Source organism: Balaenoptera acutorostrata, chromosome 10, assembly GCF_949987535.1.
Source record: "Balaenoptera acutorostrata chromosome 10, mBalAcu1.1, whole genome shotgun sequence".
In the NCBI taxonomy this organism is placed as follows: domain Eukaryota; kingdom Metazoa; phylum Chordata; class Mammalia; order Artiodactyla; family Balaenopteridae; genus Balaenoptera; species Balaenoptera acutorostrata.
In genome coordinates this window covers 94,708,900-94,731,261 of record NC_080073.1, presented here as the reverse complement: position 1 = coordinate 94,731,261, position 22,362 = coordinate 94,708,900, and the positions used below count along the sequence as shown (strand labels likewise).

Sequence of the window (22,362 nt, the reverse complement as noted above, 5' to 3'; positions counted from 1 at the left end):
CCTGATATGCCCCTGCCCACTGGCGCCTCCTGGGTTCCTCCCCACCTCCAGGGGCAGTCCCCATTATTCCAGTGTTCAAGTCAACGGCCTGGGCATCATACTTTACTCGACTTCTCCCAGACCACACACATCCAAATCACAAGCAAATCCTATCGGTTCTCTCTTCCAACTACAGCTAGAATAAGACCATTTCTCATGCTTCCACCTCCACAGTCCTGGCCAAGCCAGCTTCTCACGGGGAGAAAAAGCCTCCGTGAATAAGCCTGGCGTGGTCTGCATCCCACCCCGTCCTCCCTGCACTGCAGTGACACTGGTCTCCCTGTTGGTCCTTTCACTCCAAAACACTCGTGCCTCTGGGTCTGTGCATCTGCTATTCCCTCCATGTGGAGTCCATTCTGCCCTGTGTCCTCCTGTTCCCCTTCTCAGAGACAGCCTCACCGACCACCTGTTTAAAATAACTACCCTCCATCCTTATTTCCCCCCTCCCACTAGGCTGCTTTATTTTTTTCCCATAGCACTTATTATCTTTCGATGCATTACTTTGTTTACTTCCATATTTGTCTGTTTCACCTCTTCCCATAAACTCCCATAAGACTACATGTTCCATGGGGGCTGAGATATTGCCTGCTTTGCTCATTGTTCTATCCCCAGGGTATAGAATACTTCCTGGCATGTAACAGGTGCTCAGTACAAATCGGAAAGACTAGTTCTGTGTTTGCCTTCCACGTGTCAAAAACGCCGCAATGGCACTACTGGCCAACAGAGGTCAATGTTCAGACGCTGGAGAGGCTCTGCCTGGCCTTGCTTCCACCAGCCAGGACTAAATTGGGCTTACAGTCCTCCCCAGGGAGAGGAGCTGCACCTTCCCTGGGTCTTGCTGCTCAGCCCCCAACAGATAGCTTTCTTGGCTGAGGCATAGCTGCCTCACTCCATGTTCCCCTGTCAGAGGCTGAGCTCACCCTGATTTCACTGAATCACACTTCAGTTACTTTCTCTCCAATCTTGAGGTTCCTTTTTGCTCTTTCAGCCACGCTAATAACCATTAATTCACTTTATGATCTTGTCGGGGTTCAGACAGACTCTGATTAAACTCCAATGAAAATAAACTCATGGGGGCAGTACCGTATAAAGCCAAAGCATGTTGCGTAACTCCTGGCAGCTCGACACAGTCCCATTTTTTTTCATCCCATAAATATCTCCTTTTCCAAACACTTTAAGCAGTCTGGAAGGTGAAATGGGAGCATGAATAGCCTTTGTCCTGGTGTCAGCTTGAGGCCCCCTCTGCCTTTCATCTCTGGACGTCTTGTATCCAGCACCTCTCTTTTTTTAGGGGTGATCACCTCCCATCCTCCTGTGCCCTTTTCCCACCCTCCTCTTGCTGCTGCAGGCACGCCCATCGCTCACCACTGCTCCGAAGAGAAACCTGCCCTCCCCTCCCTCTCTCCAGCCCCGCTAAACCAACTCTTCTAAAACGATCACCTCCAACTTCTATTCGGGATAAAGAAACCAAGACAGGGAGGCAACACATCCTCACTTCTGGGCTGATCATTATTTATTCCATGTCACTTTCCTGTGTTCAGCAAAATTCCTTTCCCTACTTAGTTAAAGACTACTGTATCTAAACAATGCATGCATATACGCATATTTATGCTGTTTGGTTGTACTTTTCAATGGTAGATTGGTGCTATGTCTATTTACATACATATGTACGTATCACCAAAAGCAAGATATAAAGAAAACAAAACGTCTGTTGCTTAAATTTGTCTCCATTTTCCTTCACGAGAATCCCTGTTTTCACAAATGCAAAGGACATCTGTTTTACAAAACGTTTTTGCTTGAGCCTATCACAAAAGTACAAATTCTGCCTGCATCTGGGAGCAAGGGCATCGCTCAGAAGCTGGGTTTCAGTGATGACGTCTTGCTTTTGGTGAAATGATTACACTGGGAATCCCTAACTTTGTCTGCAAGTGAAGTTCTCGGTCCTGTTTCACCTGCAGAGAAAAGCCAGTCTGCTTTCCTCGAAGGCCAGTTTGCACAACCACACTCCCCACATCAAGAAAATCAGAGAACCCTGGAGCAAAGACGGAGGGGCTGACAGAGAGCCCCATTTACTTCGACGTTGAAAGATCATTAATAAAAAGAGTCACACCTCTTCAATCGAGTGTAAGAGCGTCTGCGAGTGTTCTATTTAAAACATTTCATCACATTCGCGCTAAGCCTGACTCAGTCTTTGGTGGAAGCTGTCTCATTAAACCCACATCCCCACGCAGAGACACCTCCAAACACAAACCCCACATGACAGATGAGCTAGGTTCTTCTCGCATTGTCGCCTGGCTCCCAGGGCCTCCACGGGACCCGAGCAGCAGGTGACCAGGGCAGGTCTGGGGCACAAGGGTCTATCCCACTTGCCCTCCTCCCCTGGGGTCTTAAAATGCGTGCCTGAAAGAACTACGGCATATTATTTAGTGCTAAAAAGAAATGAGCTCTCAAAGCCACAAAAAGACACAGCAGCACCTTAAACGCATGTTGCCAAGTGAAAGAAGCCAGTCTGAAAAGGCTACGTACTATAGGAGTCCAACTGCACGACATTCCGGAAAAGGCAGAACTACAGAGATGGAAACAGATCAGTGGTTGTCAGGGGTGTGGGGTGAAGTACCAGTAGGTGAAGCACGAAGGATTTTCAGGGTGGGGAAACTAGTTCCTAGGACACTGGGAGGCTGGATGCGTGATATTACACATTTATGAAAACCCACAGAATGTACAGCACAGAGTAAACCCTAATGTGAAGTATGGATTTTAGTTAATAACCATGTATCAATTTAGCTCATCAATTGTCACAAGTATACCACAAAAATGCAAGATTTTAATAACAGGGGAAACTTCAGGCGTCTGGGAACTCTCTGTACTTTCTGCTCAATTTTTTGTAAACCTGAAACTACTTTCAACAATAAAGTCTATTTTTTAAAAAAGCTATAAACAACAATGGTCCAAGAGAATCTGCTTCAGTAACACACGTAATGGCTTCCCTGGTGGCGCAGTGGTTAAGAACCCACCTGCCAATGCAGGGGACACGGGTTCCAGCCCTGGTCCGGGAAGATCCCACATGCCACGGAGCAACTAAGCCCGTGTGCCACAACTACTGAGCCTGTGCTCTAGAGCCCGCACACCTAGAGCCTGTGCTCTGCAACAAGAGAAGCCACTGCAACGAAGAGTAGCCCCTGCTCACCGCAACTAGAGAAAGCCCGCACGTAGCAACGAAGACCCAACACAGCCAAAAAAAAAAAAAAAAAAAAAAAAAAAAAATCCTCTATGCCTTTAAATAAATAAATAAATAAAATAACACGTAAGATCCCCAAGCTGGGGGCACTTACATCACACACAGGCTAAAGGAGAGCATTTTTCTTCTTTTGTGGGGAGGGGGAGGGAACACAGACACACAAACAAAAATGTGTTCGGTACCGTTTCTCTGCTGGAGCCTTTCTGGCATTAGAACTGAACGTATTCTCACCAATCACTGGACCCCAGGCCCGGTAATGAGCTTTGCTTTGAGGGAAGCCGCTACCTATTTTCTGATTCATTAGGGCTCATGTCCACCAAGCCCTACATGTAAAATGTTTGGCAAGTTGGTTTGCCTTGGCTGCTAAGGGACCATACAGGCTTCTGTGCGGCTTGCGTGAGGGCTCTGGCTATTTTTAGGCACCAACTAATCCATTAAAGGCATCATGCTGCCACTGACGGCTCACAGGACGCAGCAGTCAAAATAAAAAACAGTGGAATGAAAGAAAAGCCATCAGTAGACGTGCAGTGATCACGTCGTTATAACACGCTGTACAAGTGTGCGTGCGTGCGCGCGCGCACACACACACACCCACACACACACACACAGAGGACAGTCGGGAGAAGAAAATGGCACGGAATACTAAGCAGCCACCAAGGAGGTAAAAGGAAGCAGTCACTTTCCTGAATCTGGGACGTGACAGACAGCCCTCGTAACAGACGGAGGCCAGCACTCAGGAAAAACGCAGTCAACGACAAGTGGCACCCCAGAGCAACTCACAGATAAAATGTACTACAGTTCTAACAAAATGTTGTGTACTCTTCAGAAAAGTTGAGCCTGGGAAGAATGAGATGGACGGGTTGGGTAGCTGCTCACAGACAGAACACTGTTTGCCAGATGGAAGCCCAGGGCTCCCCGGCGGGGGGGCCATCCCAGGCAGGGGGTCCCCCAGTGGGCATGATGCTTAGATCCTCTCTGTAAAAGAAAGGGGCACAAGCCTGTTTCTGCATCGGTCCTCTTACTGATGCGCAGGACTGGACCCCCTCCAGTCTGGCTCACGCTCAGGAAAACACAGGTTGTGTGACAGGCACACAAGCTAGCATGAGGTCACGGGGCCTTCCGCAGAGAAGCAGCAGGATGGGTGCTCCTGGGCCGCTCGGGGGAACATGCCACAGGAACAGAGGCAGCGCAAAATGGCTCACTGCACTCGCTGGAAAAGGTCAGCCTTCTTTCTACACTTTTCTAAACCGTCTCTCCTTCCATATAAACTCTTTGGAGAGAAGGAAGCCTTTTAGTCATTTTTCAGAAGCTAACCTTTCTCTTCTCAGGGCCAAAGTCACCCAAGTGGAAGCAGGGAAGGGAAACTAACATTGGCGAGGGCCTACTACGCACTACCTACTGTGCTGGTTCCTTTGAACGTATTTCCTTTCATTCTTCTGACAACCTTCTTTCTTTGCACTACGACGTAAACCGAATGGAAGGCTCATACGTAATTTGTTCCGTGAAGTATGTGTGCACTAATCTGTACATGGTTTGCACAAGCTCCAGAGTGGTGGAGTACAGATTCAGCCTTGGGTCTTTTCGGCTCCAGGTCCTGCATTTTCTGACCAGCTCACCTGCTTCCCACCCAAGCAGACCATGCTCCATCCTCCAGCCGAATCACACTGGCTCCCACGTTGATGCTATCACCTGGGGATCCCTTCTGGGACTCGCCACAGACTAAGGAGACCACGGGTGGCTACCAAGAGACTTCATGTGGTGCACACAGGCTAACAGACAAGGCCTGGGATACCCCTTTTGTCCTCCCACGGCACCGGGGTGGGGGAACTGGGATGCAAGGACGCTTTGCCTGGGCCGAGAGATACTGCACTGGGTAGGACAAAACCACACGGATGGTGACGAACACGCAAAAGCATTTTTCTCCTACACTGCCTCATCTGGAGCTTTAGCTGGAGACCACCCTGGAGGTGTCTTTCACACAATAATAATTAGGAATTTGGCTCCTGAAAATAATCCCCTCAATGAAAACTCCCTTGGCTCTATCAGGATGGCTTTCCTTCTAACGAGGTCTATGCGCTGATTATAAGCATGAAGTCAGGGAAGTTTCCCTTTATGTCTCCCCCTTTGGTTTTTGCTTAGTGGATGCTAGTAAATTTTACAAGGGCTGTTCTGCACGGCAGGAAAGCAAGGGATTACAAAAACGAGAGGAGGCCCAAGATACGATCTTGTATAAGGAATCATTCGCCCATTTTAGCGATGAGAAAATCTCCAGCTCTGAGAGGTAAAACCACTTTTCTTGCAGCCAACCAGAGCCCAGGCTCGCGGCTTCTCCCCACCAGCCATACTACATTGACCGGGGATGCCCGTGGTTGGTTATGAAGTCAAGCATCCCTGTGGTCCTGCTTCCATGCAGGATTTATGCCTGGGGTCATAAAGCCATCTGTCCTCTAGCAAAACCACCCCTTCCTTCCACAACTTCCCCAATCCAATTTGTGAGTTTGCTAATTAAGTGCAACACTTTGCATGTTTCTAAGTCTCCCTGTGGGTGCAAGTGTTAGTGATTTCTAATCCACTGAGCAGACAGACCAGGGGAGAAAACCCCACCGAGTGCCGCTGAGGATGGAGGGAAGTCCTCAGCCCTCGGAGTGTAAATTAAATCCAGACCTTCGTTTTCTCTCTCCCTTCCCTCTCCCCTTCTCGCTTCCTCTGATTCCCTCCTGACTGTGCTCCTGTCACTTGTGGTAAACACAGCTGGTGGAGTATTTTAGCTGTGATGATGTCAGCCTGTTTCTGATAGGCTTCGGGGTAAAGTGACAAATCACCGGTGGTGTCGGGGCCCCGCACTTGTGTTTCTACAGCCTGAAACTCTAGCCACCCTTTGGAGCCGAAGCCACAGACCTGTGAGCAGGCCCTGACAAACACGCTGCCTTCTAATTTGCACCTTGGCTGTCAGCAAGGAGACTGGTGGTCTGGCGACAGGAAGGAAATGAGACTTCACACAGGGAAGCTGATTTCACCATCGTTTAAGCGTTCACTCTGCAAAGGATCGAGCGGGGGCAAACACAGAGAGATGCTTCCTCTCTAAGAACTGCCGGGTCGGGTCGATGTGAAACCTAGAGGTCTGTGAAGCTCCTGATGACTGAGGAGGCTGCCGGGGCCTTGGAGATGAGTCCTCAGCTCTGAGCTGTTCTTTACTGAAAGAGACGCTAGGCCGGAGACAGCAGCATTTTCAAAATCACCCCTCTTTCCGTGCCTACCTCTCTTCACAGCAGTGCTTTAAGGATTAAAAGGACCATGAAGAACATGTTTACTTCTCCTTCTTGTTTATTTTCCAGGCTTCACCTGGGGTCTGTTAAAAGACAACTTTGCTAAAGACAGCTTGTTCTTTCAACGAGTATCCATCCGCCCCTAAGCCATGTAGGACAGCGGGAGTGAGCAGAAACTACAGATGGGTAGTGAGTTCTAAATAATGATGCCCTTTTCCAAATATTCTGACTTTTGCTATATATATATATATATGTATGTATTTTTAAAAAAATCAGAACTCTGGGAAACCTTTCTTGGGCCTTACCAAAGGCTACAGCAACATCTCACCATAAAAAAAGAAAAGTCTTTGGGGCTAGAAGCTCCTGGCAACACAGGTCCCCTGATATTGTGCAAGATCCCACATCCAGACGTTCACAAGCAGCTCTGGAAAATGCTTTGGAAAATCGGGCTCCCCTACCTCACTTGATCTTTTGTTTTTAAATATGCTAAAAACAATTCAAACCATTAACTAGTTTGTTTATTTTCTTTGAATGTCCCAAATACCAGCTATGCCATGACCATTTTCCAACTCATTTCAACCTGAAGGAGGTGCTGTCACATCTGAGTGTTTCAAAGTCCTCAGTGAAACCATTCCCAGAGGGAGTGAGTCTCTACCACCCACCAGGGCAGTTCCTGGCCTGGGGGCCAAACCTGATTGACTCCAAGCAAGCTAGGCAGTGAAACCGCTATTTCATACAAATGGGCAGAATAAATGCATTCAAGTGATTTAAGAAACTGGAAAAGAGTGGACTGAAGGAACCCATGGAAATTAAGAGAGCTAATCATAGTTCCAGTTTTAACATGACTCAGCTTGGCTACATCTGGTCCTTGGGGTTCCTATTTATCAGAAGTCCAGGAGCTCACCTGGGGCAGCCCTGACTTTGCAGACTATATTAACCACACCTTGTAGTCTCTATATCTGATGCTTTGACATCCTGGGGCCTTGTTGACTCTGGAGGAACTGTGCCTCCCTGGGTTAGCTCATTCCTAGAGATAGCTGACAGCTCACCTGCCTGGAAGAATGTCCTTCATATGCAAAGCAAACACCCACATCCCAGCCACCTCCTCTATGGAGCTTTCACTCTCTGGGCCACTATCCACCAGCCCTTATCACCCCAGGGCCAGGTACCAGACACCCAGGGACAGCCCCTATGCCCAGAGCCTGCTGAAATGATTCCAACTGGCCAATCCTAAGTCTGCCTACCCTGCCTCACCCACTCCTTCCCACTGAAACCACAGTCAAGGCTCTTGCCCATGTTTTCTCCTCACTCCCAGTGCCTCCTGACTGACCCTGGTGCTTCCCCATGTGGCCCTGCGTGGCACGGCACAAACCCTCCTCTTGGCATCTGAGTATAACAAACTATCTTTTCAATGGCAGTTGTATTCTCATCTGTTGGCTTCACCATACCTAAATAATAACAAAACCTACATTTTAAAACAAAGACGTGCAATGGGGTGTGGCCACTCTGGGCGTTTAACGTTCTCACCTGAACCAGCACTGTCTTTTCCTGACCAAAAGAAAGGGGGGTGGGGGGAGGGGGACAGATGACTTTTCTTAATCAGCGTTCCTCATCTAAACCACAGAACAAAAAAATAACTTGAGTGGCGATCTTCTTAATTGTCCCGAGAATGGTACCTGACCAGCCCCCCCACTAGACACAGAGAAGTAAATTCATTACAAACAGCAGGTGCTTTGGTGCACTAGGGCTTAATTCTCTTAGAGAACGTGGTTGGGAAATGCGATGAATCTAACTTCTAGGTATAAATAAAAACCCTCAATCATCCCCACAGCCACTGACAGGTCTGCCTCTTGGAAGAAATTCAGTGTGCCGGGAAGCGATGAAGGTGGTGTGGCGGGGTGTCCCCCTACCTGTGTGATCTGGATGAACGTTACCTGTGCTCGGTGATCCCCGACAGCGAACTGTATCATGGCGACGCCCGGGTTATGGCCGTCCTCGATCCTCTCCACCGTGCTGGAGTCGATCTTCAGGTCGTTGCTGATCTCTGCGCTCTGGATGAAGTCTTCCGTCTTTAAGTCCTCCACTTTCTTCAGCTCCCCGTTGGCCAGCTGGATGATGGAGCCTTTCATGAAGTAGGGAGGCAGCGTAGGGGGCGCGGCTGCAGGGGACGCCACCGACTGCACCACGGGCAGGTGGATCTGGGCCTGCACCATGGCTGGGTAGGCGGCCTGGGTGACCAGGGCCTCGGGGCTGAAGTTCTCGCTCTTGGGAAGGGCGGTGGTGACGAACGTGTGAGGCACTGCAGCAAACTGGGGCGACGATGTGACGATGGCCGGGGCCGCACCCGACCCCTCCATGTCAGCACTGCCCACAGGGATGAGCAGGGGCTGGGTGCCGGGGAGGACCAGGTGCGGGGGCAGGCCGCCGGCGTAGGTGATCGCTTGCTGCTGGCTGCTCAGGTAGCCGATGACGGGCGGCTGAGTCCCCGCGTAGAAGGCTGTGGCCGGCAGTCCAACCGGGAGGGGCTCCGAAGCACTGTGTGTGGTCTGAATGACCGTGTGGGGGGACAGCGTGGCGACGGCGGCGGCCTTCATGCCTTCGGGGCCCAGGGCCTGCTGGGGGGACAGCGCGTAGGAGCGGTGCCCGGGCTTCCCTAGGTGCAGGCCGCTCTTGTCATTGAGGGCGGACGGGGAGGCCTCTCGGTGGGTGACCTGCTGCACCTCCAGGTCGGCGGCGGGGGTGCTACTGTTGGGCAGGACCATCACAGAGGCCCGCACCCCGGAGGAGTCGCGGCCGCCGTAGTCGGCGGGGCTGGGGTGGACCACCACGTGCCTGGACTCGTACGGGTGGGGAACGGCCTTGCCGCCCGCCTTCACCAGGCCCAGGTCGGCCGCGGTGGGCGCCCCGTACCTGCGGCCCTTCTCCATCTCCCCGTTCAGGATCTCCTTGGCCTGCACGCCCTGCTGCAGCCGGCTGCTCTCGGCTTTCTTGGTGGCCTCGCGGGTGACGAAGTGGCTGCCGGAGTCGGTGTACTGCACGACGACCTGCGGGGAGGGCCCCAGGGTGAGCGTGTGCGGGATCATCGTCTGGTGCGGGTGCAGGTGGACGGGGATGGCCGGCGGGGAGGCCGGGCGCGCGGCGCTCTGCGGCGAGCTGGAGATGTGCATGTACTGGTTCTGCTGGGTGGGTGGTGGGGACCCGGGGGGCAGGAGCCCCGCGGTCCTGCCCAAGTGCTGCTGCTGCTGCTGCTCAGCCTTGTGCCCCGAGGCTTGGCTCAGGCCGCCCATGTTGGCCAGCAGGGTAGAATAGGCCTCCAGCTGGGAGCGCTGGGATGGAGTGGCGGCCCCCGCGGCCGAGGCCACCGCGCTGGTGACGGGGCTGGCCGTGGGGGAGATCAGCTGAGAAGGGATGAAGCCGGCGTAGGGCCCGCCGTACTGGGAAGAGCCGATGAACTGTAAGGTGTGCGGCAGGTGGGCGTACTGCACGGGCGACACCGGGGCCCCGGACTGCGGGGGTGGGTACGCGGGCATCGTCGTGGTCGCCGGGACGGACCGGGGCGCGCTGGGCGGGGAGTAGTCCAGCCCTGCGGACAGCGCTTTGTGTAAACCTATTCCCTGCTGTAAACCGAGCTCTGCCGGGGGCCCCGCCGGCCCGAGCCGCCCGCCCGCGTGGCCCCGGCCGCCCACGTGGCCCGGGAGCCATGCCACGCCCTCCGCGCGGTGGTTGTCGCTGGGCACAGCCGTGGCCTTGTCCTCCGAGGGCCGGCTGGTGGCGGGGATCTCGCGCTTCTTGGGAGGCAGGCATTCGTTACTGCGCTCTTGGTTGGATTTCATTTTTCGCCGTCCCCCCTCCACGGTGACCGGTTCACTCTCTGGCTGGCTCTGCTTTCAGTCTGATAAACGGAAAGTCACATTTGATTTCTGTAGGGGATCCAGGCTCTTCATGAGGAATCATCTCCCTGTGGGTGCGATCCGCCAGCAGCCGCCCTGGAATCTGGGAAGAGGAAGAGGGTCGGGACAAGGGGAAGAGGAGAGGGAGGAGAGAGGCGATCAGAACATCAGCACCGGAAAAGAATGTCCTCCTCGAGATGGAGACTAAGCTTCTGGGGTCAACGTGAATTCCAACCACCACCCGCCCGCCCCCGCCCGCCCCAGCATTAGAGCAGGTAAAACGCTGGCCACGCTGGTTTGGACATCAGGAAGATCATTACAACATGGAGCAAGTCAAAACCTCCTTTTTTATGGATTCAGCAAGTCTCCTAAGACACCTCTCTTAATACCCTCTCTCTTTTTTTCTTTTCAGAAGGTAGACAATGCATTTCTTAGTTTCGCTTCCAGAAACGCCGCTCCCACTCCTCAGCTCTATCTTTACCTCGCTGGGCAATCAAATGATGCCCACAAGGAGGATGACACCGGTGAAGGTCAGCCAGACCGACCCTCTGAGCCAGGCACTGGGAGGGCAAGGTTAGGAACGGAAATCCTCAGCGGACTTCATACCTTACCTCTGAGTGCTCATCTGCCAAAGGCGCTACTCAAAGATTCCACTGACTCTGGGTCCATACTGGATCTACAACAATTCTCTCTTCCCTAACACACGCAGGCACGCACATACACACACATACGCACACGCACGTGCACACACGCTATACAGAGGCCAACTTAGCAGAGGGAGCCCCAAGTAATCATGTTCTCTACAAGTTTCCAAACAACTCCCAGTACAGCTACTCACATGGTAACAGAAAGCCAAAAGGAATCTGACAGTTAAAATAGGAACATGGTTATGGTTTTAAAAAAATGCAATAATCAGGCTGCTGCATTGAGGGTGTCCTCAATGAGGGTGACTTTATGCTTGCTTTATCTCTGCCTCTTACTTCCTTTCCAAGTGGTCTCTGAGTTTTCTCTCCACACGCTCCATAAAGGGTCAATCCACCCTTAACCCTAGAGATGAAACCTCTGCTGGACCCATCAGGCCTGAATGTTTCAACCTGGACATACAAGTAGTGAGCCTGGAGGCACTTTTCATGGACACCTAATCTCGGTCCTTCAGGAACCACCGAACTCTGTTACCATGACTGTGTAGGCAGACAGATGCCCACCTGGCAAGAGGCAGATCATCAATGGAACCAACAGGGACCAGGCTTACAGGCGGCAGTTGTGAGGGCCGCCTACAGGCAGCAGCTGCAGCCGTGAGCCATGTCATGCGCTGTGATCCTGGGAAGCCTTGGATCAGGCTCTGGGAACTCCAGGCCCTGGGTTTTTAGCATTTCTCCTATGCAGACCCGCTTTTCTATAGTCTGATGTTAAAACAGACACAGTTAAGGCAGCAGGTTTCAGCACTACCCTCCCCGACCTAGGGCTTTGTAAGTCCCAGATAACTGCATTCTGTATAGCCTTCTCTTATGAAATGCATGGCACGTAATTTACACCCAATATGTGCAAATAGATTAAGATGACAGTGCTATTTTCAAAACAATGATAGAATAAAATTAAACTACAAAAACTGAAACAGCTGCCCCTTTTGACTGCTTAAAAAGTACTGATACTGATCTTTTATCTCTAGGTTTTAAGTCACTCTAAGAAAGAACTGCATAAGCTCTGTTTCCACACAGACTAGCAAAGGCAAGTCACTTAGGAGATGGACTCAAAGTGAACTGTTCCATGCGCCCCCTGCTGGCTCTACAGCAGCACTGATCCAATAAAACCCCACAGGATTTCATTAGGGAAGTTCATGCAAGAATAGTATGTCAGAATCCGGAATGAGAATATTTGCATATAGTAGGCCCAGCCAGTAAGGCAATAGGTTAATTAGCCCAAGGCAGCTCTAGGGAAGAAAAAATAGCAGCATAAAAGTCCTTTCAAAGCCAAGTAAAATGTCAAACGCATTCAGAAAGAGGTCCATTAGCAATGCAAATGTAAAACTGCTGTACAACCGAATGCACCATACACAAACCTAGAAAACCCCTCTGAAGGTACTTTTTAAAAAAGAACTCAGCTTTAGTGAATTTGAATGCTGGCTTGGTTCTCAGCAGTGCCTTGGTTTATTTACACTGTGTTGTTTTTTTTTTTTTTTTTTTTTTTTAAAGGATTTTCTTATTTATTTATTTATTTATTTATTTTATTTTTGGCTGTGTTGGGTCTTCGGTTCGTGCGAGGGCTTTCTCCAGTTGCGGCAAGCGGGGGCCACTCTTCATCGCGGTGCGGGGACCGCTCTTCATCGCGGTGCGCGGGCCTTTCTCTATCGCGGCCCCTCCCGTCGCGGGGCACAGGCTCCAGACGCGCAGGCTCAGCAATTGTGGCTCACGGGCCCAGCTGCTCCGTGGCATGTGGGATCTTCCCAGACCAGGGCTCGAACCCGTGTCCCCTGCATTAGCAGGCAGATTCTCAACCACTGCGCCACCAGGGAAGCCCCTACACTGTGTTGTTTTTTGAAAGACACTGGCTGACTTAGTTGGCCCTAAAGATCTCAGTATAGATTCCATGGCTGGTCTTCTGCTAATGGACCAACTAGGACATATCGGCCTTACCACACAAATTCAAATGTACTCTTCTGAAAAGTTGTCCATTGACAAACATCTTTTCCAGATAATACAAATGATAAATCAAGGATACAATGATTAACTGGAGCGACCTGGGGCCAAACTGATACAAATTTCAACACTCCCTCCTCCTACATTTAGGAGGACCTTGTCTCCTATTTACCAGTGCAGCTTGGAGGAGTCGGGTCTCTCTAATTCTGGGGCATGTGTCCCTTTCTCTGTGTTTCGTTAGCTCTCTGTACTGTCTGTATCTCTGATCAGGGGAAATCATCGTGAGGGTAGGGACTGTATCTTGCTGTATTTTCAGTGAACCACGAGAGGGCACCATAGGACGCCACCGTGTCCCTGGTACATTGGATGATAGTTCATAAATTAAAAGAACAGAGAGGTAAATTATGAAGGTGCAAAGTACAGCAGGGAAAAGGACGGGAGAGAGAAAGAGACTAGAAAGAAGAGAAGAAAAAAGGAGAGTGGATGCCTGCTTTTAGGGTCTCTTTCTAGCTGCGGACACATGGTCTCCATGTCCCTCATTGCCTTTTCAGTGCTGAAACGCACCAGTGGTTCAGCTGGGCCCACGAGGAGTTCACTTCCGGATGTACCTGTCACAACAGAGACACGGGGCCACACACCACTGTATAACTGCTAAGTTACCGAAGAGCCACACATGCAGATCATAGGTTTCAACATTATTATTAGGAAAGGGAAAGTGAACAGGGAATTAATAGATGGATCAAGACAAACTTATTTAGGGTTTACTACATACAATTTGCCTGCTAATCACTGTTCTGAATACATTCATCTTAAGCATCTTTATATCTACATTTGTATCTCTCTCCTCATCAGTATCTTAAAATTTAGCTCAGTGGCAATAAGACCTTGCTATTCCAAGTGTGGTCCTCCGACCAGCTCCCCCAGCAGCTTTAGAAAAGCAGAATCTCAGGCCCCACCCAAACCTCCTGATTTCAGAGTCTGCATTTTAACAACAACTCCAGATGATTCATACGCACAGCAAGGTGTGAGAAGCTCAGCTTGTCTGCATAAGCTTCTAAGTAAAGTAAACATCTCCAGGCTCTTCTGAATGGAGTAGGTGCTGGGAAACCAAACTAGGTGCTGTGAGCAAACAGAATCGATGGAGCCTTGGAGATAAGCAGCTAATATTTAGGGAGAACTCAGCTGTTTACTTTGGGGTCACCTAGACCCAATACAGTTCTAAGTAACAGATGCTCCTTTTCTTCTGGTTCTTTCCATCTTCAAGAACTATAAGGGAATACACGTTAAAAAGGCTGTTATTGTACATTTTATGTGTAATTCAATCATCTCCAGGAGAAAAAAACAGACTTCAATAAAGGAAGATATTTATATCTTTGATATCATTCAAAAATTCCCAGAGCCCCCCACCCATTAACGTGGCTTCAGATTGCTTCAGAAGTGTTAGGAAAATGAGACGATCCCCACTGATTCCAAGTCCTGTAAATAACAACCAACTGCTCTGAATGGAAGACACTCCTAGAATCTGATACACACAGTCCTAAAAATGCATTCCAAGGTCAGGGCAATAAACTAGGTTGCTCTGCCCAGCACCCTCCCATCCTGCTAGTTTCTCAGTTTGAGTGAAACCCGTGCCTGTCTGGCATGTATGTCCATGCACAGCAGAGACGTGGTTTCGGTTTTAAAGAGGAGGAAATGCAGCCTGGTGAGCTTGGGTCAGTTCTGGAAAAACCATATGACCATTTAAAAGACAGAACACCTGGACCTGATGGGAGAGGTCACTAGGACATGGCAAGGATTCCTGAAGTCCTGACATGCAAATCTCTCGCTTTACTAAATTATTACACAGGAAGATCTGTGTAGTGCAAGGGTAGAAGGCACTTCATTTAGGTTAAATATTAAAAATAGGCCCAACTCTGACATCCTTGAGGTTTCTGGGATGGAGAAGGGTGGGTTGGATGATAGTGTAATTAGATACCTTCATGGTTGACTGAACAAGAATGCCCAAAAGGAAGTGGATCACATATTCATTCATCAAACACTTACCTTGTTTCTAGTATGTACAGTGGACCTTAATTATTCAGTGTCAGCATGGGGCAAATGGTACGCCAGAACTCTATTTTCAGTTCTATTCTGTTCATCATTTTGTTACTGTTTTGGTTATCATATTTAGAGGTAAGAGAAGGCTGGAAGGGATGCTTAATATATTACTGCAATTAATATTCAAACATATCCTGAGAAGCTGGAAGTGATGGCACAAACCCAAAAAAATAAAGATGAACGAGAATAAATATACATGCCCTGCCCTTGGTTTCAATAGCTCAATTAGCCTAATAGCAGGGTTGGAGCAATCTGGCTTAAGAATAGTTCACATCAAAGAGCCCAGGAATTTTCTGTTTGACCATCCATTCAATATGAACCAAGAGCTGGGTACGGTGCCTAAAAGCTGGCCTAACTATAAGCTTCATTTTAAAAAGCACAGTATTCCCAATAATGGAATGAATCCTGCAGGAGCATACGGCACTGGTAAAGCCACAAAGTCCTGAGGCAAGGGGACACTGGCGGGCATGCCCAGGGTGGAGCAATGGGTTTAGTGGGAGGTCTGGACCCAAGACAGGTAAGTAACAGCTGAGGCAACTGAAGATGTGTGGCCTGGGGGACAGAAAAAAGCCGGAGCAGAGGTGCAATGCTCAGATCTATAATGGGCCCTCCGTGGAAGGCAGGAGAGCAGAAATGACCTACAAATTACATTGATATACAGTTGACTCTTGAACAACACGGGTTTGAACTGCACAGGTCCACTTTTACGGGGATTTTTGTTTCAATAAATACCTGCAGTACTACATCATCTGCAGCTGGCTGAATCTGAGGATGCAGAACCACCTACATGGAATGTCGACCATGGAGCTCGAGCATCGGGGGCTTCTGGAACCAATCCCCCGCAAATACTGAGCGACGACTGTATACAATAGAAATGAGAAAGTAATCAGAACTGTTAAAATGAGCTGGGCTGCCTCATGAGGTAGGGATCCCCGTGTCATCCCCAGCGTTGAGGCAGAGTTTGGAGACACGAAGTGATGGTCCCATGTGGAAGAGAGACAGAATCATAGGCATGAGAGGGGGAGAAAACGTACAGGGCACCGCTGCACTCCACCTAGCACTAATCAGGGACTGCAGGGGGCGTGGCGTACCGTGTTAGAGGCGGAGTTGATTAAGGAAGTGAGAGAGAGATCTTCATACTTCCCAGGCTTGCCAGCCGGGACCCCCCCCAGCACATCACCCAGCACCAAGATCAATGAGCCCACCTAGTGGTGGTCCAGGGCACAGCAGCGCTGAAACCCCAGAGGGAAAATCCTACAGAGTCAGAGGTGGAGAACCCTGGATACTATCACGCTGTGTAAACAAGCTCTCTCTCCCTCTAGGGTCACCCAAAGCAAGTTCAAGTCTGCACCAGGGTGCAGGACCCTTCGGTCAGTGAAGTGATGCACGCCACACAGGGCTGGGAAGGCAGGGATCTGGCCATGACCATCTACAGCTGAGATGTTAGTGGAATGAGGACAGGCAGGAGAAAGCAGTCCCTCTCTTTATATTATTAGCACCAAGAATAATAGTTTCGGGGGGCCCTGTTCATCTATAGATTTGGGGGCAATGAATACAGTGACTAAATGTAATGTAATAATTTAAAAAATTTAAATCCATCTGTAAGAATACAGTTGCATTTGGGCGCTCCCTGGCTCAGGGAAGCTCTGAGGGCAACAAACTGTTCTGATTAAACCTCCATCTCCTTGATGGACAGATGCTGGAGGAGACTGTTCAAGACGCTCAGCCGCTCTGCTGCCCTTCCTCCACTGAACTCCTCTGCTTGGCATGGAGCTAACCCCCGTCTCCCTCCTCCCTAAGTCGGGCTCCGTCATCTGCTTTTACTGTCAGCATAATAGAGCGACAGGCTTCCTCAAGCCTGGGCGAAGCTCTTCCTTGGTTCCTGGCTTCTGCCGTTACCGTATCTCATCCACGTGATGACTGTGACACCGGGGGGTGTTTCTAGTGGGTTTTGCCACCTCTGGAAAAACAGGGAGATCTGTCCTCTGGGTGGGTCCACTGCATGGGGATGTGGCCCACTTCTGTGTCCGTAGGAGATCAGGCCTGAGAGAGGTGGGCAGAGGGGTGAGGCCCACAGCTGGGCTGGGCTGTCCCTGGCTCACGTGGGATGTCGCCGCGGCATCTGAGCAGCCAGTGTCCCCTGGCAGCCTGCCCGTGCTGAAACTCCTGGAAAGGCTCAAGATGGAAAAATAATCACTTGAAGGGATAACCATCTGGATCGAAACCGGTCCCAAATGAATTGTCCAAGAGACGTCGAGTTTGAGTTTTTAAGAAAAGCTGGAAATGCTTTTCTGTCAAGACCTTCCCTGGTTCAATACGTAAGCAAATGCCTTTCTGCTCTCAAGTGTGTGTGCGCCAGATTAGCTACCCCGTGACACGGGAATCTCTGTTTACCCACCACTCTGGCTGAAGGCTGGGAACCATAGGTGCTTTCCACGACCCCACAGCAGTTCTCACCCTGCTCCAGAGTGAATTGTTTTAAGGACAGAGGGACTGCTGTGATGAGATGCAAAGAACTGGCCACAGTAACATGGTTAGAATTGGGGTTAGGAGACAAGGATCTGTCATTTTTGACTCTTGATCGAATGTTCTTAGCACAACAGTGAGAAATCTCACTTCAGAAGTCATCCAGCACTCACTTCCATGGGCATCGTTGGAATATCAGGATAAAACATTATTATTACTGATAGGAAGGTAACAAATTAATATTCTTACTACTACTAATAGGAGGAGGACACAGAGAGTAGTAGAAAGAATAGGCTGGGGTGTAGGTAAAGGACAAGTTCAAAGCCTGGCTTCATCTACAAATAACAAATGTTGTCGAGGATGGAGGGGACGTGGAGAAAAGGGAATCCTCCTGCACTGTTGGTGGGAACGTAAATTGGTGCAGCCATTGTGGAAAACAGTATGCAGGTTTCTCAAAAAACTAAAAATAGAACTACCATATGATCCAACAATCCCATTCCTGGGCATATATCTGAAAAAAACCCCAAAACACTCATTTGGAAAGATATACGCACCGCAATGTTCATAGCAGTGTTATTTACAATAGCCAAGATATGGAAGCAACCTAAGTGTCCATCAACAGATGAATGGATAAAGAAGATGTGGTATATTTATACAATGGAATACTACTTGGCCCTGAAAAAGAATGAAACTTTGCCATTTGCAGCAACATGGACAGACTGGAAGGGCATTATGCTAAGTGAAGTAAGACAGAGAAAGATAAATACAGAATGATACTGCTTATATGTGGAATCTAAAAATACAACAAACTAGTGAATACAACATAAAAGAAGCAGGCTCACAGATACAGAGAACAAACTGGTGGTTACCAGTGGAAAGGAGAGAGAGGCAACATAGGGGTGGGGGAGTGGGAGGTGCAAACTTTTGGGTGTAAGACAGGCTCAAGGATGTCTTATACAACACGGGAAATAGAGCCAATATTTTGTAGTAACCGTAAATGGAAAGTAACCTTTACAAATTGTATGAAAATTAAAATTTAAAAAAGAAAACAAAACAACAACCCTGGCCTCACTCCTACTGCCTATGGAATCTTTTTCTTTCTTGTAATTTTTATTTTACTCCTAATTATACATGTGTCCAGTTTAGACAGTAAGTGTCTCAACAGTGTGTAATCTTATGAGTAATATCTCTGCCTATAAAAGGGGGAGGGGGCCTCCCTGGTGGCACAGTGGGTGAGAATCTGCCTGCCAATGCAGGGGACACGGGTTCAAGCCCTGGTCTGGGAAGATCCCACATGCTGCGGAGCAACTAGGCCCGTGAGCCACAACTACTAAGCCTGCGCGACTGGAGCCTGTGCTCCGCAACAAGAGAGGTCGCGATAGTGAGAGGCCCGCGCACCGCGATGAAGAGTGGCCCCCACTTGCCGCAACTAGAGAAAGCCCTCACACAAAAACGAAGACCCAACACAGCCAAAAATAAATAAATATAAATAAATAAATAAATAAATAAATTTTTTTAAAAAATGGGGAGGAATTAGTATGCACAGTGCCTGGCATAATGCACACACTCAATAAATGCTCACCATCCTATTTGTAACTCAGCAAATGCTTCTTCCTGAATCCCTTTGTTTTCACCCACACTGATGTATCACTAATCTCTCCTGGTTCCATGATCGAATCAACACAATACCTTCAAACTCTCAATCCTTTCCAGCATCTGGGTTTTTTCTCACACCTGTGATTTACACAAAAGAAAAAGCCATGGATGTTTGAGAATTTATTTTCTTTCTTCAGCTGGTACCAGGGATTATAGTTATAATAGCTCCCAATGCACAGGCCCCCATTCACACCCAAAAGCATGAAAGCCACTCAACAGGTACAAGTAGAATCAACAGAAAGGTGAGATGCTAAACTCGAGCTTGGCGTGTCCCTGTAAGGGTTAAGTGTAATGGTTCCTGGTTCCACTCTGCCTGCTCTTCCACAACACTTAGATGAATAATTCCCCAAAGGCATGGTGGGGAAATGCAGAATCTTCTTTCCACATCCCACAGGGAAGGCTGCCAGCTGTCTTCTCTCACACACACACTCTCATAAGCTCTGCTACACACCACACAGCAGGGGGCCAGTGGTAGCTGGAGGAGGCTTAGTCAGATTCTATCAACTACCAGGGTTCTGGGGTTCCAGGAGATTAGACGGCCCAAGTTCACAAACAGAGAACACGAAAATCTCCATCAAGTCAGAAAAATGCCTTTCTGGAACTGAGGCAGTCTGAGACAGTCTTGAGGCATTTGTTGCCCTTGATGGGGCCGGGTGGAAGGAAAGTGGAAGGTTCTGTATAAGCTTGAACTAACAAGTCATTCCTCCTGGGAGTTCCATGTTGGGGTCCCTTCTGTGGTCGTCTCCCAGTCTCTGGGACACTATACAACTCTACCACCCTCTTGGCTACAAAGGCCCTGAGACCTCCTGGGACCCAGCAAAGCAGGTATGACAGAAGCCACTGGGGCTTTCTTCGTGTAGACTATAGATAGCAATGCTTTCCATACAAGCAACAACCGGTGTATTATCACCCCATTGTAAAGACCAGCATACTGAGGCTTAGCGTGTTAAGGGACTCCCCTAAGGTTACATGGCTCATAAATGGCAGAAATAAGATGAAAATCTTGATTCATCTGATACAAACACCTGGGTTCCAGTTCTCGGATTATGCAGTAGATCTGCTGGTATATAGTGCAGGATTAACCTTACCCAAACAGACGTCTGGCCTTTGTCTCTGGCTACTGGGAGGTCCTGCCTATAGAAGTGTGTCTGTTTGCCTGGGGGCTTTGACCACCAGTCTAAAATATAATTTATGATGGGGGCTTTGGGCCCCATGCAATATCAGTGCCAACCTCTGGAGGAATTAAAGACTAAAGGTACGCACCCAACCTCCAGGAGCTGAGGATAAAAGATCAGCCACGTGGGTGGTATGAGACTGAGCTCCAATAAAATCTCTAGACACCGGGGCTCGGAGGAGCCTCGATGGGTGGCAGTACTGTGTGTGTACTGTCACACTGCAGGACTGGGAGAAGGTAACGCCCTCCACGACCCCACGAGCAGAGGACACCTGGAAGCCCCGTGTTTGGATCCCTCCAGACCTCTGCCCTATATGCCTCTTCCTTGGTTGATTTTAATCTGTATCCTTTCTCTGTAGTAAACTGTAACTGTGAGTATAGCAGCTTTCAGGGAGCTCTGTGAGTGCTTCTAGTCAATGGATGAATCTGAGGGTGGTTTGGGGGACTCCCCCCACCCCAGAACCTATAAGTGGTGTGAGAAGTGAGGGCAGTCTTGTGGGAACTGTTCTCTAACTTTGTAATTGGCTCATAAACTCCTTTTTATAGCGCATGATGATTATACACTTAAATAGATCAAGTAATAAAATAAGCATAATAAATGAAGTTCATCGGGGTTCAGGGAAAAGAATGTATCATGCACCAAGGACCAGATAAATCCAAATCTCTACATTTCAAAACAGTGGCCCGTGGCCAGGCAGATGAATGGAACAGAATGAGGGAGGAAAACACTGCCTGGTACAATCTGATCTGGACATAGGGAAAGTCTCCCTGTGGCAATTACCCAGTGGCACACACATGTAAGCAGCACTGAGTGTGTCACTTTTCTGCATACAGCGTTCTAGGTGTTGGAGCAATGGGGGGCAACCCATCAGCTACTTGCTGGTGTCTCAATATTCTCAGTCTGCTGTGTGGAACTGACTTACTAGACATCTCCCAAGGGCCCATGGATGCTGAACATCCCAACAGACCAAATACAGGGCTGGGCTCCGTCATCTGGCTCTCCAGCGTTTCTGTTTTTTTTTTTTTTAAATGTTCTCAGTTGTTTTTTTTTTTTTTAAACAAATTTATTTTTTATTTATTTATTTTTGGCTGCATTGGGTCTTCGTTGCTGCATGCAGGCTTTCTCTAGTTGCGGCGAGCGGGGGCTACTCTTCATTGTGGTGCGCGGGCTTCTCATTGCGGTGGCTTCTCTTGTTCCGGAGCACGGGCTCTAGGCACACGGGCTTCAGTAATTGCGGCATGTGGGCTCAGCAGTTCTGGCTCTTGGGCTCTAGAGCGCAGGCTCAGCAGCTGTGGCGCATGTGCTTACTTGCTCCGTGGCATGTGAGATCTTCCTGGACCAGGGCTCGAACCCGTGTCCCCTGCATTGGCAGGCAGATTCTTAACCGCTGCGCCACCAGGGAAGTCCCTCTCCAGAGTTTTGAGGAAGTACTTCCTCCAGATCACAGAAGACGCTGTGTGCATGCCTGGGATAGTCCAAGCTGGTTTTGCTGTGTTCCTCAACAGAGAAAGGGATAAAGAAAATGGGGTACATCCATACAAAAGGACTGTGATTCAGCCTTGCCATGGAATGAAATTCTGATATGGGCTGTAAGCTGGATAAATCTTTACAAAACATTATGCTAAAGTGGAAGAAGCCAGACACAAAACGACAAATATTATACGATTCCACTTGTGTGTGGTACACCTAGAGCAGGCAAATTCACAGAGACAGAAAGTAAACAGAGGTTATTACCAGGGGCTGGGGGGAGGGGGAATGGGGAGTTACTGTTGAGTGTGTATATAGTTAGTTTGGGATGATGAAAAAGTTCTGGAGATGGATAGCGCGGTGATGATTGCACAAAAATGTAAATGTACCTAATGCCACGGAAATACAGACTTAAAAATGGTTAAAATGGTA

At 49.1% G+C, this 22,362-nt stretch overlaps 1 protein-coding gene across 7 annotated transcripts in view; it reads right to left on the bottom strand.

The window, feature by feature from the left end:
• Window positions 1-22,362, bottom strand: part of ATXN1 (ataxin 1) — a 399,864-nt gene that overhangs the window by 13,349 nt on the left and 364,153 nt on the right. For all 7 annotated transcript variants that reach the window (XM_057554755.1, XM_057554756.1, XM_057554757.1 and 4 more), the window contains one exon: window positions 8,478-10,536. In XM_057554755.1, coding sequence (XP_057410738.1) covers window positions 8,478-10,376 — 1,899 coding nt within the window. In that variant the 5' untranslated portion in view covers window positions 10,377-10,536. The remainder of the gene's footprint in view (window positions 1-8,477; window positions 10,537-22,362) is intronic.